At 33.1% G+C, this 23846-nt stretch overlaps 1 protein-coding gene across 1 annotated transcript in view; it reads right to left on the bottom strand.

The window, feature by feature from the left end:
- The window catches only part of szt2 (SZT2 subunit of KICSTOR complex), a gene marked incomplete at its 5' end in the record, with an annotated part of 149193 nt that overhangs the window by 46164 nt on the left and 79183 nt on the right, over positions 1-23846 (bottom strand). Inside the window, 3 exons of the mRNA XM_079221464.1 lie at positions 1272-1438; positions 2261-2460; positions 2988-3179. Of these exons, the coding sequence (XP_079077590.1) occupies positions 1272-1438; positions 2261-2460; positions 2988-3179 (559 nt within the window). The remainder of the gene's footprint in view (positions 1-1271; positions 1439-2260; positions 2461-2987; positions 3180-23846) is intronic.

Below are 23846 nucleotides of genomic sequence, written 5' to 3'. Positions count from 1 at the left end.
CGTTGGCTTTGTTAGACTATGCTCACTGACTGTGTGTCTATGTCCGCGTGTGTACGTGCGCGGGTGAACGGCCGCGTGCACGTGGTAATACGGTCGCGCGCACTGTCGTGTGTGTGTGAATGTGAGCCTCAGTGAAGCTGTTGCTCCCACGTCTATTTAAACTCCAGAAAAATATCAAGGATATCAGTGCGATCGTCTCCTCCTCTCCTCTCTGTTGAATGTACTATCATGGTGATTTGAGCATGTTTTTGCCTCCAAATTTGATGGTTTTGTACACAATCTGCACACACATTGGAGTGTGTGACTTGGAGATATTCATGCAGATATTCAGTCAAAGGCATTGTAAAGCCTCCTGTCTGTCTGTCTGTCTGTCTGCCTTCCCTTTCAAAATAAAAGCCTCATGAATTAACTATCATAACATAAAGCTTAAATGAAAATTGTTGTATTAAATACTTAATGCGCAGACTAATACTTTGACTACTGCTGCTAATATTTGGACTATTACTACTACTGCTACTCCTGCTACTACTGCTACTACTACTGATATAACTATTACTAATTACTACTACAGCTATAAATATGACTACTACTACTGCTGCTATTACTATGAATACTGCTACTACTACTTCTACTCATACTACTGTTATTTCAACTACTACTTCTACTCATACTACCGTTATTTCAACTACTACTTCTACTACTACTACTACTACTGTTACTTCAACTACTACTACTTCTACTACTACTACTACTACTACTACTACTACTACTACTACTACTGTTACTTCAACTACTACTACTACTCATACTAACGTTATTTCAACTACTACTGTAATTTCAAATACTACTACAACTTCTACTCATACTACTGTTATTTATACTACTATTACTATAACTACGACTACTGCTACTACTTTTACTCATACCATTGTTATTTCTACTACTACTACAACTACTGCTTTCACTCATGCTACTGTAATTTCTACTACTGCAACTACTACTTTTAATTTTTTTCTTGGATTATTTAGATGTTGCAGTTTTGCTTCCAACTTTTCCGTTTAAACATTAAGGATGTTCAGCAGTTCAGTTCAACGCTTTTGGGCTTCAACACTTTTCAGCAGGTAGTTTATTTTTTCAGCTATATTCCGCTATTTTCAGCTATATTCCGCTATTTTCAAATATTTAAGCTTTAAGCTTCAGCTTTTAGCATTCCAACGCATTTTCAGCAGGAAATGCATTTTCTAGTTGGTAATAATTCCACGTTAGCCCACCTCTGGGCCTGCTCCAGCTCCACAGTCTTGGCTTTCTCCTGGCTCCACTGCTGCTTCACGATCTCCGTCTTGTGTCTCCGTCGAGCCACTCGGCCCTCCTCTCCCTTCTCCTGCACGATGTCGTCGGTGGTCTTCGGGCTCCCAAGCTCCGAGGAATCTGGCTTACTCTGTGAGGAAACAGAAGAATACCCATGACAACCAACAAGGCTCCGTCTGAGGACTCAGGTGCTGCCAGGCTCATATGGTTAAGAGGTGAGAGGCTGTGGCCTTTTTAAAGACTCAGCATCTCTATGACATGGGACAATACTCTGAGCTGTAGCACAGTGTGGCAGAGTTTGCTCTGAATGTCTTAGGCTACGTTCACACACTGATGCGCAGTGTGAACACTCTTTGTGTTCTCAGGACTTCTTTATGCTTAGTGTCCCAAATGCCAGAACGGAAATGGTAAAAAGGGCTTTTGTGTTCTCTGACCCCTCATCATGGAATATGTTGCAGAATGATTTAAAGCTCAGGGAACTGATACCACTGACTGCTTTTACATCTAGAATTAAAGAAATAGAGGCAGGTTCCCAAAAATGTAAAGGTTTCTTAAATTGACTCTGTTACGTCACTGTCTCTTAGCTTTTAGTCTCTTTTAACTTGTTCTGTGTTTTCTGTCTGTAACTATGTGTTTCTTATGCTGCTGCCTGTCTTGGCCAGGTCTCCCTCCAAAAAGAGATGTTTAATCTCAATGGGATTCTCCTGGTTAAATAAAGGTTTAAATTGGCTGTGGGTTAGTCTCTGGGTTTTATCACTAAAGGTGCACACGGAGCTGATGGCATGATCCTCGTGGCGGTGATAAGATTATGAGCAAAGAACTCATAGTTTAACGATATAATATTAACGCAGCTATACACCCACGAACAACAGTAAGTGCATGAGTGTGTGACACATGCTATGTAGCCAGGGACTAGGCTACACACAGGCCTTCAGCCTCTGGAGGAACTCACCAGTATGTCCCAGAAGCTGCGGCGGGTGCTCTTGCTGGTGGGCGTGGTGGACTCGGGCGTGCTGGTCCCCGTCACCGGGGCGCTGCCCACAGCCGGGGTCAAGCTGATGGGGGAGGGGCTGGTCTTGAAGACCCGCGAGCCACTGCGCGGCCGGGGGCCGTCCTTCACTTCTTTCATCTCGGCCACAGGCGTCGCCGGTCCTGAAGACACTGTTTTACAGACACAAACGAGTTACTTTTATATCTCATGCTGCGTTCACACCAAACGCGTTGGGAATGTTACTCGCGCCTGAAAGGGGCGTGGCTTAACTCTGTGAAAACAGATACCGTTTCCTTCATCCACCTTGGAAATAACCACTAGTTCTGCTTTCTACTTGTTGTGTAACTCCACATACGTGAACATCAAACTCCATGGTGTCTGGGTTCATAATATTATCCGTAGTCCCACAGCAGCGTCTGAATGAAGCCGCTAAGCGCTACTTCAGGAGCAGCAGCAGTTTGATTCAGCAGCAGGACGGCGGTGATGAGGGGCGGAGCTTCTCAACGCTGATTGGCTGACGCTACGCAGATTTTTCACCTGAGTTGAACAATTTCAACTAAGACGGCGCTTAGCTAAAGACAGCGCTTAGCTAAAGACAGCGCTTAGCTAAAGACAGCGCTTAGCTAACGCCGAGTCGGCCTTCCCTTCTCAAAGTGGACGAGCCGGTCGAGCGAACAACAGACCTCACCTTTGGCCTCTTCTCTCTGAGCTTTGCTCGCCGGGCAGAGCGCCCCCACGCAGAGAGCGTTGGGCAGGACCCTCAGCTCCATCACCACGTCGCAGAGCGCGTGGCGCAGCGCCCCCTGCAGCTTGTCGCTCAGCTGCAACGGGCTGACGTTGCCCTGCTCCCAGATGTCAAACCGCACAAACAGCTGTGGCTCTGTGGGAACACAAGCAGACACAATCCTGTTGACTCAGCACATCGGAAAGAGGGATCGGAGGTAATATGAAAGCAGAGAGGTTCATGGGAAATGTGGTCTTAATAGTTTAGTTTATTTACTGGATCTCCATTAGCTGACGCCTTAGCGGCCGCTAATCTTCCTGAGGTCCACAGAAAGGACAAAATATAAACGCATACAAAAACGTGCAAAACATAATGTGAAACAAACAGAATAAAAACTGAATAAAAATGTAAATAGTCCAGTCAGATACCTCGTGCAGTCGAGGGTTAGCATGTATATTATGCAGTCCATCTATAATTTATACAAAGAAAAACCAGATGACTAAAAAAGCAAAAGGAAAACGTCAAGTGGTTAATGTCTTGAGGTGTGCCTTTAATTGTTCTTTAAATGACAGATTACCTGTATGAGTTATATGAGGAGGTAGTAAATTCCAAGTAGTAATTACACGAAAAATAACTAAGTTTGAGAATGTTTGTTCTTGGGGTTGGAGGAATCAAGTGACCGAAGCTAGCGCTCCTTGTGAGATGGTTATGTCTGTTACATGTATACTGTAATGCTACCTTCAAACCACTTCAGAGGGGGTCATCAGGCTCTCCACCATGGTATCCTGTCTGTTTACACAGCCTATGATCTGATGTGCAGATTAGAACGCTGAGTTCACATACGTGTTAACACACTACATCTATGACCCGGTGGATCACATAGTGATGGTATACACGTCATGGTCAAAGGAGCAGACTTGTTTTAGATTAGCCGCCAACGAAGCTATGCTAATTCCCCGTTGAACCGTGATCAATTCTACAAGATACAAGATTACATCTTGATTTAAAGCATCTGAACCAGGAGAGGTTCTGTTCATGTGATCCGGCACCAATGCAAACGTTGTGTTGCTGCTTCCGGTCCTCTGCTACTTCCTTCTTTCAGCAGCACTTTCCTTAAAGCATACAATAGCACAGATGGGGACAGACTATACAATACTCTGAATGTGACTCACTGCACCGGGACGTTTAATGAATCAAACCAACCTTTTAAGTGTGGCTCTATTCTTTAATGCCCAAAACCAAAACAGCTGGAGTCGTATTTGTCACTTCTCTCCTGTTGCAACACAGACAACAGAGCAGGGCTCAAGCAACACAATCATATTAATAAGCTCCCTAAACCATGATTTAAATCTGATTTATGGCCCTGTGTCACAGGGACAAATCTAGCCTCCAGGAACAGAAATCTCTTCATATCACAGAGCGGCATTCATTTAGCAGGAAGATTTACGCGCTCAATTTAAGGAGACATTTAATATTCAGACTTTAAGTTTAATAGCCGGACTGTTACCCATAACGTAGCTTGACGTTTACGACTACAATTAATCCATCTTCAAATTAGTGCAGTTTATACAATAAATTGACTCCCGGGACTCGCCGTAAACGTGTAAGATAATCAAACTGTAATTCTAAAGGGGACTGCGCTGATTACACACATCACCTTCAGTTCACTCGTCATGTGGGGAACTCTTCTGTGCATTTGAGAGTTTGGCCAAGTCGGAGACGATGAGACTGAGGACGACGCCACCTGGCCTCAGAAGGGTACTGTGAATGTTTTGACATGAGGTACTTATCATCGTCATTTCCTACAGTACATGGTTGACCATTTTTGTCTGAAATTGTCATAATTAGCATTTAAATTCGTGCATTAATGGGCAAAAGGGTGTTTTGTGAGGTCACATTGACCTTTGACCACCAATTTATAATCAGTTCAGTTAAGTTCAAGTGGATGTTTGAAGAAATTTGAAGAAATTGCTCTGAACTAGGTTTTTCCAAAGGAGTCTGGTGGCTTTGGTGATAACCAGAGACTACATTTTTGGAGCCCACATTAGAACTAAAAGTTAGGATATGGTAGTTTTATTTAGTAGTTTTTTTCAACGGTATTTTCTACCTCCATGGTTCATTTAGAGTTTGTAGTGGCTGGGGACGTGGTTAGGCTCAGCTGCAGAGGGGAGGAGCGGCTCAGGGAACAGGTGCCGGGTATGAATGGGTATGAATGGAGTGAATTGCGTGTTTTGTGTGTCTTCCCTATATAAGTCATAGGATGGACGGAGGAGCAGGAGAGAGGAGCCAGAAACGCAGTCGGACAGTGCAGTTCCGAAAAAAGACGTTGCCAAACGATATTACGGTCTGCTTGTGTCCTTTGTGCTGGGGGGGAAACTCGGGGAAGTAAAAGAACACGTTACAGAGTTTCATGCTCATTTTGGGCAAGTACATTTTACCCTGTGTGCTTGGATTGTTTTGTTCTCTCTACACTGCCAGCTCTCAAATAAAAGGCAAAAAGACCCCAAAATGTCATCGCGTCAGAACATCGTTTTATCCTGTTAGATACTTGTGAGAAATTGTCATAATCGACAATTGAAGGTCACAGTGACCTTTAATCTGTTCAGTTTTCAGCTCTCCCTCTCTGAGTGTCGGAACATTCTACAATAATCACTTCACTCTTTGTCCCCAACAGTCTTTCAGTCTTTCTGTTCTCCAACAGGAAGGAGGAACTGCTGACTCCACAGATCAAACACAGACTGCAGCAGATCCGCTGCTTCACTAAGAAACCTGGCTTGGTGAGCCCTCTCTGACACCGTGTTACTGAGCTCCCTGGGACAAGAGGGGAGGTGGAATCTGCTTCTGAATAAACAAAAGGTCAATGTGCCAAGAAAAACATGCAGTCTGGAGGTAGAGACATTGCTATGGAAAGAGTCTGGCTCAGGCAGAAGTCTCCTTCTGAAGCATAATGACACGGTGCCGGATGCAAGCGATGGGCAGCAGGGTCTTTGTCGTGTTGAGGTCCACGAGGAAGAGCGCCGCAGAGCGTATACCAGTTTCAAATGTCCATACGGAATGAATTTTTCATATACCGTCATACCGTATGCATAGCCGTAAAAAGCAGGCAACAAAATGTATTGTTCACAGCTTACCACTGAAGACGCAACGTTCTGAGCTACTTACGTGTCTCGGTTATAACTTTAGTCATGTTATAACTTTAGACATGTTATAACTTTAGTCATGTTATAACTTTAGTCATGGTTATAACTTTAGTCATGTTATAACTTTAGTCATGTTGTAACTTTAGTCATGTTATAACTTTAGTCATGTTGTAACTTTAGTCATGTTATAACTTTAGACATGTTATAACTTTAGTCATGTTATAACTTTAGTCATGTTATAACTTTAGACATGTTATAACTTTAGTCATGTTGTAACTTTAGTCATGTTGTTACTTTAGTCATGTTTGTAACTTTAGTCATGTTGTAACTTTAGTCATGTTGTTACTTTAGACATGTTATAACTTTAGACATGTTGTTACTTTAGTCATGTTGTAACTTTAGTCATGTTGTAACTTTAGTCATGTTATAACTTTAGTCATGTTGTAACTTTAGTCATGTTATAACTTTAGTCATGTTGTAACTTTAGTCATGTTGTAACATTAGTCATGGTTGTAACTTTAGTCATGTTGTAACATTAGTCATGGTTGTAACTTTAGTCATGTTATAACTTTAGTCATGTTGTAACTTTAGTCATGGTTATAACTTCAGTCAGGTTGTAACTTTAGTCATGTTGTAACTTTATAGTCATGTTGTAACTTTAGTCATGTTGTAACTTTAGTCATGTTGTAACTTTAGTCATGTTATAACTTTAGTCATGTTGTAACTTTAGTCATGTTATAACTTTAGTCATGTTGTAACTTTAGTCATGTTATAACTTTAGTCATGTTGTAACTTTAGTCATGGTTGTAACTTTAGTCATGTTATAACTTTAGTCATGTTGTAACTTTAGTCATGGTTGTAACTTTAGTCATGTTCTAACTTTAGTCATGTTCTAACTTTAGTCATGTTGTAACTTTAGTCATGGTTGTAACTTTAGTCATGTTGTAACTTTAGTCATGGTTGTAACTTTAGTCATGTTGTAACTTTAGTCATGTTGTAACTTTAGTCATGGTTATAACTTTAGTCATGTTGTAACTTTAGTCATGGTTGTAACTTTAGTCATGTTATAACTTTAGTCATGTTATAACTTTAGTCATGGTTATAACTTTAGTCATGGTTGTAACTTTAGTCATGGTTGTAACTTTAGTCATGTTGTAACATTAGTCATGTTGTAACATTAGTCATGGTTGTAACTTTAGTCATGTTGTAACTTTAGTCATGTTATAACTTTAGTCATGTTGTAACTTTAGTCATGTTATAACTTTAGTCATGGTTGTAACTTTAGTCATGTTATAACTTTAGTCATGTTATAACTTTAGTCATGGTTATAACTTTAGTCATGGTTGTAACTTTAGTCATGGTTGTAACTTTAGTCATGTTGTAACATTAGTCATGTTGTAACATTAGTCATGGTTGTAACTTTAGTCATGTTGTAACTTTAGTCATGTTATAACTTTAGCCATGTTATAACTTTAGACATGTTATAACTTTAGTCATGTTATAACTTTTGACATGTTATAACTTTAGTCATGTTGTAACTTTAGTCATGTTGTTACTTTAGTCATGTTTGTAACTTTAGTCATGTTGTAACTTTAGTCATGTTGTTCCTTTAGACATGTTATAACTTTAGACATGTTGTTACTTTAGTCATGTTGTAACTTTAGTCATGTTGTAACTTTAGTCATGTTATAACTTTAGTCATGTTGTAACTTTAGTCATGTTATAACTTTAGTCATGTTGTAACTTTAGTCATGTTGTAACATTAGTCATGGTTGTAACTTTAGTCATGTTGTAACATTAGTCATGGTTGTAACTTTAGTCATGTTATAACTTTAGTCATGTTGTAACTTTAGTCATGGTTATAACTTCAGTCAGGTTGTAACTTTAGTCATGTTGTAACTTTATAGTCATGTTGTAACTTTAGTCATGTTGTAACTTTAGTCATGTTGTAACTTTAGTCATGTTATAACTTTAGTCATGTTGTAACTTTAGTCATGTTATAACTTTAGTCATGTTGTAACTTTAGTCATGTTATAACTTTAGTCATGTTGTAACTTTAGTCATGGTTGTAACTTTAGTCATGTTATAACTTTAGTCATGTTGTAACTTTAGTCATGGTTGTAACTTTAGTCATGTTATAACTTTAGTCATGTTCTAACTTTAGTCATGTTGTAACTTTAGTCATGGTTGTAACTTTAGTCATGTTGTAACTTTAGTCATGGTTGTAACTTTAGTCATGTTGTAACTTTAGTCATGTTGTAACTTTAGTCATGGTTATAACTTTAGTCATGTTGTAACTTTAGTCATGGTTGTAACTTTAGTCATGTTATAACTTTAGTCACGTTATAACTTTAGTCATGGTTATAACTTTAGTCATGGTTGTAACTTTAGTCATGGTTGTAACTTTAGTCATGTTGTAACATTAGTCATGTTGTAACATTAGTCATGGTTGTAACTTTAGTCATGTTGTAACTTTAGTCATGTTATAACTTTAGTCATGTTGTAACTTTAGTCATGTTATAACTTTAGTCATGTTGTAACTTTAGTCATGTTATAACTTTAGTCATGTTGTAACTTTAGTCATGTTGTAACTTTAGTCATGTTATAACTTTAGTCATGTTGTAACTTTAGTCATGTTGGAACATTAGTCATGGTTGTAACTTTAGTCATGTTGTAACATTAGTCATGTTGTAACTTTAGTCATGTTCTAACTTTAGTCATGTTGTAACTTTAGTCATGTTGCAACTTTAGTCATGTTGTAACTTTAGTCATGTTGTAACTTTAGTCATGTTGTAACTTTAGTCATGTTATAACTTTAGTCATGTTGTAACACTAGTCATGGTTGTAACTTTAGTCATGTTATAACTTTAGTCATGTTGTAACTTTAGTCATGGTTATAACTTTAGTCATGTTGTAACTTTAGTCATGTTGTAACTTTAGTCATGTTGTAACTTTAGTCATGTTGTAACTTTAGTTATGGTTGTAACTTTAGTCATGGTTGTAACTTTAGTCATGTTATTACTTTAGTTATGTTGTTACTTTAGTCATGGTTGTAACTTTAGTCATGTTGTAAATTTAGTCATGTTATAACTTTAGTCATGTTCTAACTTTAGTCATGTTGTAACTTTAGTCATGGTTGTAACTTTAGTCATGTTGTAACTTTAGTCATGGTTGTAACTTTAGTCATGTTGTAACTTTAGTCATGTTGTAACTTTAGTCATGGTTATAACTTTAGTCATGTTGTAACTTTAGTCATGGTTGTAACTTTAGTCATGTTATAACTTTAGTCATGTTATAACTTTAGTCATGGTTATAACTTTAGTCATGGTTGTAACTTTAGTCATGGTTGTAACTTTAGTCATGTTATTACTTTAGTCATGTTGTTACTTTAGTCATGTTGTAACTTTAGTCATGGTTGTAACTTTAGTCATGTTGTAACTTTAGTCATGTTGTAACTTTAGTCATGTTATAACTTTAGTCATGTTGTAACTTTAGTCATGGTTGTAACTTTAGTCATGTTATAACTTTAGTCATGTTATAACTTTAGTCATGGTTATAACTTTAGTCATGTTGTAACTTTAGTCATGTTGTAACTTTAGTCATGGTTGTAACTTTAGTCATGTTGTAACTTTAGTCATGTTATAACTTTAGTCATGTTCTAACTTTAGTCATGTTGTAACTTTAGTCATGGTTGTAACTTTAGTGATGTTGTAACTTTAGTCATGGTTGTAACTTTAGTCATGTTGTAACTTTAGTCATGGTTATAACTTTAGTCATGTTGTAACTTTAGTCATGGTTGTAACTTTAGTCATGTTATAACTTTAGTCATGTTATAACTTTAGTCATGGTTATAACTTTAGTCATGTTGTAACTTTAGTCATGTTGTAACTTTAGTCATGGTTGTAACTTTAGTCATGTTGTAACTTTAGTCATGTTATAACTTTAGTCATGTTCTAACTTTAGTCATGTTGTAACTTTAGTCATGGTTGTAACTTTAGTCATGTTATAACTTCAGTCATGTTGTAACTTTAGTCATGGTTGTAACTTTAGTCATGGTTGTAACTTTAGTCATGTTGTAACTTTAGTCATGTTGTAACTTTAGTCATGTTGTAACTTTAGTCATGGTTGTAACTTTAGTCATGGTTGTAACTTTAGTCATGTTGTAACTTTAGTCATGTTATTACTTTAGTCATGTTGTTACTTTAGTCATGTTGTAACTTTAGTCATGGTTGTAACTTTAGTCATGTTGTAACTTTAGTCATGTTATAACTTTAGTCATGACATAACTTTAGTCATGTTATAACTTTAGTCATGTTATAACTTTAGTCATGGTTGTAACTTTAGTCATGTTGTAACTTTAGTCATGGTTGTAACTTTAGTCATGGTTGTAACTTTAGTCATGTTGTAACTTTAGTCATGTTGTAACTTTAGTCATGTTGCAACTTTAGTCATGGTTGTAACTTTAGTCATGTTGTAACTTTAGTCATGGTTGTAACTTTAGTCATGTTGTAACTTTAGTCATGTTGTAACTTTAGTCATGTTATAACTTTAGTCATGTTGTAACTTTAGTCATGGTTGTAACTTTAGTCATGTTGTAACTTTAGTCATGTTGTAACTTTAGTCATGGTTGTAACTTTAGTCATGTTATAACTTTAGTCATGTTATAACTTTAGTCATGTTATAACTTTAGTCATGTCGTAACTTTAGTCATGTTGTAACTTTAGTCATGTTGTAACTTTAGTCATGTTGTAACTTTAGTCATGGTTATAACTTTAGTCATGTTGTAACTTTAGTCATGTTGTAACTTTAGTCATGGTTGTAACTTTAGTCATGGTTGTAACTTTAGTCATGGTTGTAACTTTAGTCATGTTATTACTTTAGTCATGTTGTTACTTTAGTCATGGTTGTAACTTCAGTCATGGTTGTAACTTTAGTCATGTTGTAACTTTAGTCATGTTGTAACTTTAGTCATGGTTATAACTTTAGTCATGTTGTAACTTTAGTCATGGTTGTAACTTCAGTCATGTTATAACTTTAGTCATGTTATAACTTTAGTCATGGTTGTAACTTTAGTCATGTTGTAACTTTAGTCATGTTGTAACTTTAGTCATGGTTGTAACTTTAGTCATGTTGTAAATTTAGTCATGTTATAACTTTAGTCATGTTCTAACTTTAGTCATGTTTTAACTTTAGTCATGGTTGTAACTTTAGTCATGTTGTAACTTTAGTCATGGTTGTAACTTTAGTCATGTTGTAACTTTAGTCATGTTGTAACTTTAGTCATGGTTGTAACTTTAGTCATGTTCTAACTTTAGTCATGTTGTAACTGTAGTCATGGTTGTAACTTTAGTCATGTTGTAACTTTAGTCATGGTTGTAACTTTAGTCATGTTGTAACTTTAGTCATGTTGTAACTTTAGTCATGGTTATAACTTTAGTCATGTTGTAACTTTAGTCATGGTTGTAACTTTAGTCATGTTATAACTTTAGTCATGTTATAACTTTAGTCATGTTGTAACTTTAGTCATGTTGTAACTTTAGTCATGTTGTAACTTTAGTCATGTTCTAACTTTAGTCATGTTCTAAATTTAGTCATGTTGTAACTTTAGTCATGTTATAACTTTAGTCATGTTGTAACTTTAGTCATGTTGTAACTTTAGTCATGTTGTAACTTTAGTCATGGTTGTAACTTTAGTCATGTTGTAACTTTAGTCATGTTGTAACTTTAGTCATGTTATTACTTTAGTCATGTTGTTACTTTAGTCATGGTTGTAACTTTAGTCATGTTGTAACTTTAGTCATGTTGTAACTTTAGTCATGTCATAACTTTAGTCATGTTATAACTTTAGTCATGTTATAACTTTAGTCATGTTATAACTTTAGTCATGGTTGTAACTTTAGTCATGGTTGTAACTTTAGTCATGTTGTAACTTTAGTCATGTTGTAACTTTAGTCATGTTATAACTTTAGTCATGTTATAACTTTAGTCATGTTGTAACTTTAGTCATGGTTGTAACTTTAGTCATGTTATAACTTTAGTCATGTTATTACTTTAGTCATGTTATAACTTTAGTCATGTTGTAACTTTAGTCATGGTTGTAACTTTAGTCATGTTATAACTTTAGTCATGTTATAACTTTAGTCATGGTTATAACTTTAGTCATGTTGTAACTTTAGTCATGTTGTAACTTTAGTCATGGTTGCAACTTTAGTCATGTTGTAACTTTAGTCATGTTATAACTTTAGTCATGTTCTAACTTTAGTCATGTTGTAACTTTAGTCATGGTTGTAACTTTAGTCATGTTCTAACTTTAGTCATGTTGTAACTTTAGTCATGTTGTAACTTTAGTCATGGTTGTAACTTTAGTCATGTTGTAACTTTAGTCATGTTGTAACTTAGTCATGTTGTAACTTTAGTCATGGTTATAACTTTAGTCATGTTGTAACTTTAGTCATGGTTGTAACTTTAGTCATGTTATAACTTTAGTCATGTTATAACTTTAGTCATGGTTATAACTTTAGTCATGTTGTAACTTTAGTCATGTTGTAACTTTAGTCATGGTTGTAACTTTAGTCATGTTGTAACTTTAGTCATGTTATAACTTTAGTCATGTTCTAACTTTAGTCATGTTCTAACTTTAGTCATGGTTGTAACTTTAGTCATGTTCTAACTTTAGTCATGTTCTAACTTTAGTCATGTTGTAACTTTAGTCATGGTTGTAACTTTAGTCATGGTTGTAACTTTAGTCATGTTATAACTTTAGTCATGTTATAACTTTAGTCATGTTGTAACTTTAGTCATGGTTGTAACTTTAGTCATGGTTGTAACTTTAGTCATGTTGTAACTTTAGTCATGGTTGTAACTTTAGTCATGGTTGTAACTTTAGTCATGTTATAACTTTAGTCATGTCATAACTTTAGTCATGTTACAACTTTAGTCATGTTATAACTTTAGTCATGTTATAACTTTAGTCATGTTGTAACTTTAGTCATGGTTGTAACTTTAGTCATGGTTGTAACTTTAGTCATGTTGTAACTTTAGTCATGTTGTAACTTTAGTCATGGTTGTAACTTTAGTCATGTTGTAACTTTAGTCATGGTTGTAACTTTAGTCATGTTGTAACTTTAGTCATGTTGTAACTTTAGTCATGTTGTAACTTTAGTCATGTTGCAACTTTAGTCATGGTTGTAACTTTAGTCATGTTGTAACTTTAGTCATGTTGTAACTTTAGTCATGTTGTAACTTTAGTCATGGTTGTAACTTTAGTCATGGTTGTAACTTTAGTCATGTTGTAACTTTAGTCATGTTATTACTTTAGTCATGTTGTTACTTTAGTCATGTTGTAACTTTAGTCATGGTTGTAACTTTAGTCATGTTATAACTTTAGTCATGTCATAACTTTAGTCATGTTATAACTTTAGTCATGTTATAACTTTAGTCATGTTGTAACTTTAGTCATGTTGTAACTTTAGTCATGTTGTAACTTTAGTCATTGTTGTAACTTTAGTCATGGTTGTAACTTTAGTCATGTTGTAACTTTAGTCATGTTGTAACTTTAGTCATGTTATAACTTTAGTCATGTTGTAACTGTAGTCATGTTGTAACTTTAGTCATGTTGTAACTTTAGTCATGTTGTAACTTTAGTCATGGTTGTAACTTTAGTCATGGTTGTAACTTTAGTCATGTTGTAACTTTAGTCATGTTATTACTTTAGTCATGTTGTTACTTTAGTCATGTTGTAACTTTAGTCATGGTTGTAACTTTAGTCATGTTGTAACTTTAGTCATGTTGTAACTTTAGTCATGTTATAACTTTAGTCATGTCATAACTGTAGTCATGTTATAACTTTAGTCATGTTATAACTTTAGTCATGTTATAACTTTAGTCATGGTTGTAACTTTAGTCATGTTGTAACTTTAGTCATGTTGTAACTTTAGTCATGTTGTAACTTTAGTCATTGTTGTAACTTTAGTCATGGTTGTAACTTTAGTCATGTTGTAACTTTAGTCATGTTGTAACTTTAGTCATGTTATAACTGTAGTCATGTTGTAACTTTAGTCATGTTGTAACTTTAGTCATGTTGTAACTTTAGTCATGGTTGTAACTTTAGTCATGGTTGTAACTTTAGTCATGTTGTAACTTTAGTCATGTTATTACTTTAGTCATGTTGTTACTTTAGTCATGTTGTAACTTTAGTCATGGTTGTAACTTTAGTCATGTTATAACTTTAGTCATGTCATAACTGTAGTCATGTTATAACTTTAGTCATGTTATAACTTTAGTCATGTTATAACTTTAGTCATGGTTGTAACTTTAGTCATGTTGTAACTTTAGTCATGGTTGTAACTTTAGTCATGTTGTAACTTTAGTCATGGTTGTAACTTTAGTCATGTTATAACTTTAGTCATGTTATTACTTTAGTCATGTTATAACTTTAGTCATGTTGTAACTTTAGTCATGGTTGTAACTTTAGTCATGTTATAACTTTAGTCATGTTATAACTTTAGTCATGGTTATAACTTTAGTCATGTTGTAACTTTAGTCATGTTGTAACTTTAGTCATGGTTGCAACTTTAGTCATGTTGTAACTTTAGTCATGTTATAACTTTAGTCATGTTCTAACTTTAGTCATGTTGTAACTTTAGTCATGGTTGTAACTTTAGTCATGTTCTAACTTTAGTCATGTTGTAACTTTAGTCATGTTGTAACTTTAGTCATGGTTGTAACTTTAGTCATGTTGTAACTTTAGTCATGTTGTAACTTAGTCATGTTGTAACTTTAGTCATGGTTATAACTTTAGTCATGTTGTAACTTTAGTCATGGTTGTAACTTTAGTCATGTTATAACTTTAGTCATGTTATAACTTTAGTCATGGTTATAACTTTAGTCATGTTGTAACTTTAGTCATGTTGTAACTTTAGTCATGGTTGTAACTTTAGTCATGTTGTAACTTTAGTCATGTTATAACTTTAGTCATGTTCTAACTTTAGTCATGTTCTAACTTTAGTCATGGTTGTAACTTTAGTCATGTTCTAACTTTAGTCATGTTCTAACTTTAGTCATGTTGTAACTTTAGTCATGGTTGTAACTTTAGTCATGGTTGTAACTTTAGTCATGTTATAACTTTAGTCATGTTATAACTTTAGTCATGTTGTAACTTTAGTCATGGTTGTAACTTTAGTCATGGTTGTAACTTTAGTCATGTTGTAACTTTAGTCATGGTTGTAACTTTAGTCATGGTTGTAACTTTAGTCATGTTATAACTTTAGTCATGTCATAACTTTAGTCATGTTATAACTTTAGTCATGTTATAACTTTAGTCATGTTATAACTTTAGTCATGTTGTAACTTTAGTCATGGTTGTAACTTTAGTCATGGTTGTAACTTTAGTCATGTTGTAACTTTAGTCATGGTTGTAACTTTAGTCATGTTGTAACTTTAGTCATGGTTGTAACTTTAGTCATGTTGTAACTTTAGTCATGGTTGTAACTTTAGTCATGTTGTAACTTTAGTCATGTTGTAACTTTAGTCATGTTGTAACTTTAGTCATGTTGTAACTTTAGTCATGGTTGTAACTTTAGTCATGTTGTAACTTTAGTCATGTTGTAACTTTAGTCATGTTGTAACTTTAGTCATGGTTGTAACTTTAGTCATGGTTGTAACTTTAGTCATGTTGTAACTTTAGTCATGTTATTACTTTAGTCATGTTGTTACTTTAGTCATGTTGTAACTTTAGTCATGGTTGTAACTTTAGTCATGTTATAACTTTAGTCATGTCATAACTTTAGTCATGTTATAACTTTAGTCATGTTATAACTTTAGTCATGTTGTAACTTTAGTCATGTTGTAACTTTAGTCATGTTGTAACTTTAGTCATTGTTGTAACTTTAGTCATGGTTGTAACTTTAGTCATGTTGTAACTTTAGTCATGTTGTAACTTTAGTCATGTTATAACTTTAGTCATGTTGTAACTGTAGTCATGTTGTAACTTTAGTCATGTTGTAACTTTAGTCATGTTGTAACTTTAGTCATGTTGTAACTTTAGTCATGGTTGTAACTTTAGTCATGGTTGTAACTTTAGTCATGTTGTAACTTTAGTCATGTTATTACTTTAGTCATGTTGTTACTTTAGTCATGTTGTAACTTTAGTCATGGTTGTAACTTTAGTCATGTTGTAACTTTAGTCATGTTGTAACTTTAGTCATGTTATAACTTTAGTCATGTCATAACTGTAGTCATGTTATAACTTTAGTCATGTTATAACTTTAGTCATGTTATAACTTTAGTCATGGTTGTAACTTTAGTCATGTTGTAACTTTAGTCATGGTTGTAACTTTAGTCATGTTGTAACTTTAGTCATTGTTGTAACTTTAGTCATGGTTGTAACTTTAGTCATGTTGTAACTTTAGTCATGTTGTAACTTTAGTCATGTTATAACTTTAGTCATGTTGTAACTGTAGTCATGTTGTAACTTTAGTCATGTTGTAACTTTAGTCATGTTGTAACTTTAGTCATGTTGTAACTTTAGTCATGGTTGTAACTTTAGTCATGTTGTAACTTTAGTCATGTTATTACTTTAGTCATGTTGTTACTTTAGTCATGTTGTAACTTTAGTCATGGTTGTAACTTTAGTCATGTTGTAACTTTAGTCATGTTGTAACTTTAGTCATGTTATAACTTTAGTCATGTCATAACTGTAGTCATGTTATAACTTTAGTCATGTTATAACTTTAGTCATGTTATAACTTTAGTCATGGTTGTAACTTTAGTCATGTTGTAACTTTAGTCATGGTTGTAACTTTAGTCATGTTGTAACTTTAGTCATGGTTGTAACTTTAGTCATGTTGTAACTTTAGTCATGTTGTAACTTTAGTCATGGTTGTAACTTTAGTCATGGTTGTAACTTTAGTCATGTTATTACTTTAGTCATGTTGTTACTTTAGTCATGTTGTAACTTTAGTCATGGTTGTAACTTTAGTCATGTTGTAACTTTAGTCATGTTGTAACTTTAGTCATGGTTATAACTTTAGTCATGTTGTAACTTTAGTCATGGTTGTAACTTTAGTCATGTTCTAACTTTAGTCATGTTCTAACTTTAGTCATGGTTATAACTTTAGTCATGTTCTAACTTTAGTCATGTTGTAACTTTAGTCATGGTTGTAACTTTAGTCATGGTTGTAACTTTAGTCATGTTATAACTTTAGTCATGTTGTAACTTTAGTCATGTTGTAACTTTAGTCATGGTTGTAACTTTAGTCATGGTTGTAACTTTAGTCATGTTGTAACTTTAGTCATGTTATTACTTTAGTCATGTTGTTACTTTAGTCATGTTGTAACTTTAGTCATGGTTGTAACTTTAGTCATGTTGTAACTTTAGTCATGACATAACTTTAGTCATGTTATAACTTTAGTCATGTTATAACTTTAGTCATGGTTGTAACTTTAGTCATGTTGTAACTTTAGTCATGGTTGTAACTTTAGTCATGGTTGTAACTTTAGTCATGTTGTAACTTTAGTCATGTTGTAACTTTAGTCATGTTGCAACTTTAGTCATGGTTGTAACTTTAGTCATGTTGTAACTTTAGTCATGGTTGTAACTTTAGTCATGTTGTAACTTTAGTCATGTTATAACTTTAGTCATGTTGTAACTTTAGTCATGGTTGTAACTTTAGTCATGTTGTAACTTTAGTCATGTTATTACTTTAGTCATGTTGTTACTTTAGTCATGTTGTAACTTTAGTCATGGTTGTAACTTTAGTCATGTTATAACTTTAGTCATGTTATAACTTTAGTCATGTTATAACTTTAGTCATGTCGTAACTTTAGTCATGTTGTAACTTTAGTCATGTTGTAACTTTAGTCATGTTGTAACTTTAGTCATGTTGTAACTTTAGTCATGGTTATAACTTTAGTCATGTTGTAACTTTAGTCATGTTGTAACTTTAGTCATGGTTGTAACTTTAGTCATGGTTGTAACTTTAGTCATGGTTGTAACTTTAGTCATGTTATTACTTTAGTCATGTTGTTACTTTAGTCATGGTTGTAACTTCAGTCATGGTTGTAACTTTAGTCATGTTGTAACTTTAGTCATGTTGTAACTTTAGTCATGGTTATAACTTTAGTCATGTTGTAACTTTAGTCATGGTTGTAACTTCAGTCATGTTATAACTTTAGTCATGTTATAACTTTAGTCATGGTTATAACTTTAGTCATGTTGTAACTTTAGTCATGTTGTAACTTTAGTCATGGTTGTAACTTTAGTCATGTTGTAAATTTAGTCATGTTATAACTTTAGTCATGTTCTAACTTTAGTCATGTTTTAACTTTAGTCATGGTTGTAACTTTAGTCATGTTGTAACTTTAGTCATGGTTGTAACTTTAGTCATGTTGTAACTTTAGTCATGTTGTAACTTTAGTCATGGTTGTAACTTTAGTCATGTTCTAACTTTAGTCATGTTGTAACTGTAGTCATGGTTGTAACTTTAGTCATGTTGTAACTTTAGTCATGGTTGTAACTTTAGTCATGTTGTAACTTTAGTCATGTTGTAACTTTAGTCATGGTTATAACTTTAGTCATGTTGTAACTTTAGTCATGGTTGTAACTTTAGTCATGTTATAACTTTAGTCATGTTATAACTTTAGTCATGTTGTAACTTTAGTCATGTTGTAACTTTAGTCATGTTCTAAATTTAGTCATGTTGTAACTTTAGTCATGTTATAACTTTAGTGATGTTGTAACTTTAGTCATGTTGTAACTTTAGTCATGTTGTAACTTTAGTCATGGTTGTAACTTTAGTCATGTTGTAACTTTAGTCATGTTGTAACTTTAGTCATGTTATTACTTTAGTCATGTTGTTACTTTAGTCATGGTTGTAACTTTAGTCATGTTGTAACTTTAGTCATGTTGTAACTTTAGTCATGTCATAACTTTAGTCATGTTATAACTTTAGTCATGTTATAACTTTAGTCATGTTATAACTTTAGTCATGGTTGTAACTTTAGTCATGGTTGTAACTTTAGTCATGTTGTAACTTTAGTCATGTTGTAACTTTAGTCATGTTATAACTTTAGTCATGTTATAACTTTAGTCATGTTGTAACTTTAGTCATGGTTGTAACTTTAGTCATGTTATAACTTTAGTCATGTTATTACTTTAGTCATGTTATAACTTTAGTCATGTTGTAACTTTAGTCATGGTTGTAACTTTAGTCATGTTATAACTTTAGTCATGTTATAACTTTAGTCATGGTTATAACTTTAGTCATGTTGTAACTTTAGTCATGTTGTAACTTTAGTCATGGTTGCAACTTTAGTCATGTTGTAACTTTAGTCATGTTATAACTTTAGTCATGTTCTAACTTTAGTCATGTTGTAACTTTAGTCATGGTTGTAACTTTAGTCATGTTCTAACTTTAGTCATGTTGTAACTTTAGTCATGTTGTAACTTTAGTCATGGTTGTAACTTTAGTCATGTTGTAACTTTAGTCATGTTGTAACTTAGTCATGTTGTAACTTTAGTCATGGTTATAACTTTAGTCATGTTGTAACTTTAGTCATGGTTGTAACTTTAGTCATGTTATAACTTTAGTCATGTTATAACTTTAGTCATGGTTATAACTTTAGTCATGTTGTAACTTTAGTCATGTTGTAACTTTAGTCATGGTTGTAACTTTAGTCATGTTGTAACTTTAGTCATGTTATAACTTTAGTCATGTTCTAACTTTAGTCATGTTCTAACTTTAGTCATGGTTGTAACTTTAGTCATGTTCTAACTTTAGTCATGTTCTAACTTTAGTCATGTTGTAACTTTAGTCATGGTTGTAACTTTAGTCATGGTTGTAACTTTAGTCATGTTATAACTTTAGTCATGTTATAACTTTAGTCATGTTGTAACTTTAGTCATGGTTGTAACTTTAGTCATGGTTGTAACTTTAGTCATGTTGTAACTTTAGTCATGGTTGTAACTTTAGTCATGGTTGTAACTTTAGTCATGGTTGTAACTTTAGTCATGTTATAACTTTAGTCATGTTATAACTTTAGTCATGTTATAACTTTAGTCATGTTATAACTTTAGTCATGTTGTAACTTTAGTCATGGTTGTAACTTTAGTCATGGTTGTAACTTTAGTCATGGTTGTAACTTTAGTCATGTTGTAACTTTAGTCATGGTTGTAACTTTAGTCATGTTGTAACTTTAGTCATGGTTGTAACTTTAGTCATGTTGTAACTTTAGTCATGTTGTAACTTTAGTCATGTTGTAACTTTAGTCATGGTTGTAACTTTAGTCATGTTGTAACTTTAGTCATGTTGTAACTTTAGTCATGTTGTAACTTTAGTCATGGTTGTAACTTTAGTCATGGTTGTAACTTTAGTCATGTTGTAACTTTAGTCATGTTATTACTTTAGTCATGTTGTTACTTTAGTCATGTTGTAACTTTAGTCATGGTTGTAACTTTAGTCATGTTATAACTTTAGTCATGTCATAACTTTAGTCATGTTATAACTTTAGTCATGTTGTAACTTTAGTCATGTTGTAACTTTAGTCATGTTGTAACTTTAGTCATGTTGTAACTTTAGTCATTGTTGTAACTTTAGTCATGGTTGTAACTTTAGTCATGTTGTAACTTTAGTCATGTTGTAACTTTAGTCATGTTATAACTTTAGTCATGTTGTAACTGTAGTCATGTTGTAACTTTAGTCATGTTGTAACTTTAGTCATGTTGTAACTTTAGTCATGTTGTAACTTTAGTCATGGTTGTAACTTTAGTCATGTTGTAACTTTAGTCATGTTATTACTTTAGTCATGTTGTTACTTTAGTCATGTTGTAACTTTAGTCATGGTTGTAACTTTAGTCATGTTGTAACTTTAGTCATGTTGTAACTTTAGTCATGTTATAACTTTAGTCATGTCATAACTGTAGTCATGTTATAACTTTAGTCATGTTATAACTTTAGTCATGTTATAACTTTAGTCATGGTTGTAACTTTAGTCATGTTGTAACTTTAGTCATGGTTGTAACTTTAGTCATGTTGTAACTTTAGTCATTGTTGTAACTTTAGTCATGGTTGTAACTTTAGTCATGTTGTAACTTTAGTCATGTTGTAACTTTAGTCATGTTATAACTTTAGTCATGTTGTAACTGTAGTCATGTTGTAACTTTAGTCATGTTGTAACTTTAGTCATGTTGTAACTTTAGTCATGGTTGTAACTTTAGTCATGGTTGTAACTTTAGTCATGTTGTAACTTTAGTCATGTTATTACTTTAGTCATGTTGTTACTTTAGTCATGTTGTAACTTTAGTCATGGTTGTAACTTTAGTCATGTTGTAACTTTAGTCATGTTGTAACTTTAGTCATGTTATAACTTTAGTCATGTCATAACTGTAGTCATGTTATAACTTTAGTCATGTTATAACTTTAGTCATGTTATAACTTTAGTCATGGTTGTAACTTTAGTCATGTTGTAACTTTAGTCATGGTTGTAACTTTAGTCATGTTGTAACTTTAGTCATGGTTGTAACTTTAGTCATGTTATAACTTTAGTCATGTTATTACTTTAGTCATGTTATAACTTTAGTCATGTTGTAACTTTAGTCATGGTTGTAACTTTAGTCATGTTATAACTTTAGTCATGTTATAACTTTAGTCATGGTTATAACTTTAGTCATGTTGTAACTTTAGTCATGTTGTAACTTTAGTCATGGTTGCAACTTTAGTCATGTTGTAACTTTAGTCATGTTATAACTTTAGTCATGTTCTAACTTTAGTCATGTTGTAACTTTAGTCATGGTTGTAACTTTAGTCATGTTCTAACTTTAGTCATGTTGTAACTTTAGTCATGTTGTAACTTTAGTCATGGTTGTAACTTTAGTCATGTTGTAACTTTAGTCATGTTGTAACTTAGTCATGTTGTAACTTTAGTCATGGTTATAACTTTAGTCATGTTGTAACTTTAGTCATGGTTGTAACTTTAGTCATGTTATAACTTTAGTCATGTTATAACTTTAGTCATGGTTATAACTTTAGTCATGTTGTAACTTTAGTCATGTTGTAACTTTAGTCATGGTTGTAACTTTAGTCATGTTGTAACTTTAGTCATGTTATAACTTTAGTCATGTTCTAACTTTAGTCATGTTCTAACTTTAGTCATGGTTGTAACTTTAGTCATGTTCTAACTTTAGTCATGTTCTAACTTTAGTCATGTTGTAACTTTAGTCATGGTTGTAACTTTAGTCATGGTTGTAACTTTAGTCATGTTATAACTTTAGTCATGTTATAACTTTAGTCATGTTGTAACTTTAGTCATGGTTGTAACTTTAGTCATGGTTGTAACTTTAGTCATGTTGTAACTTTAGTCATGGTTGTAACTTTAGTCATGGTTGTAACTTTAGTCATGTTATAACTTTAGTCATGTCATAACTTTAGTCATGTTATAACTTTAGTCATGTTATAACTTTAGTCATGTTATAACTTTAGTCATGTTGTAACTTTAGTCATGGTTGTAACTTTAGTCATGGTTGTAACTTTAGTCATGTTGTAACTTTAGTCATGGTTGTAACTTTAGTCATGTTGTAACTTTAGTCATGGTTGTAACTTTAGTCATGTTGTAACTTTAGTCATGGTTGTAACTTTAGTCATGTTGTAACTTTAGTCATGTTGTAACTTTAGTCATGTTGTAACTTTAGTCATGTTGTAACTTTAGTCATGGTTGTAACTTTAGTCATGTTGTAACTTTAGTCATGTTGTAACTTTAGTCATGTTGTAACTTTAGTCATGGTTGTAACTTTAGTCATGGTTGTAACTTTAGTCATGTTGTAACTTTAGTCATGTTATTACTTTAGTCATGTTGTTACTTTAGTCATGTTGTAACTTTAGTCATGGTTGTAACTTTAGTCATGTTATAACTTTAGTCATGTCATAACTTTAGTCATGTTGTAACTTTAGTCATGTTATAACTTTAGTCATGTTGTAACTTTAGTCATTGTTGTAACTTTAGTCATGGTTGTAACTTTAGTCATGTTGTAACTTTAGTCATGTTGTAACTTTAGTCATGTTATAACTTTAGTCATGTTGTAACTGTAGTCATGTTGTAACTTTAGTCATGTTGTAACTTTAGTCATGTTGTAACTTTAGTCATGTTGTAACTTTAGTCATGGTTGTAACTTTAGTCATGGTTGTAACTTTAGTCATGTTGTAACTTTAGTCATGTTATTACTTTAGTCATGTTGTTACTTTAGTCATGTTGTAACTTTAGTCATGGTTGTAACTTTAGTCATGTTGTAACTTTAGTCATGTTGTAACTTTAGTCATGTTATAACTTTAGTCATGTCATAACTGTAGTCATGTTATAACTTTAGTCATGTTATAACTTTAGTCATGTTATAACTTTAGTCATGGTTGTAACTTTAGTCATGTTGTAACTTTAGTCATGGTTGTAACTTTAGTCATGTTGTAACTTTAGTCATTGTTGTAACTTTAGTCATGGTTGTAACTTTAGTCATGTTGTAACTTTAGTCATGTTGTAACTTTAGTCATGTTATAACTTTAGTCATGTTGTAACTGTAGGCATGTTGTAACTTTAGTCATGTTGTAACTTTAGTCATGTTGTAACTTTAGTCATGTTGTAACTTTAGTCATGGTTGTAACTTTAGTCATGGTTGTAACTTTAGTCATGTTGTAACTTT

The sequence above is a fragment of the Taurulus bubalis genome (genome assembly GCF_910589615.1).
Source record: "Taurulus bubalis genome assembly, chromosome: 7".
Classification (NCBI taxonomy): domain Eukaryota; kingdom Metazoa; phylum Chordata; class Actinopteri; order Perciformes; family Cottidae; genus Taurulus; species Taurulus bubalis.
This window is presented reverse-complemented; position numbering and strand designations above follow the sequence as displayed.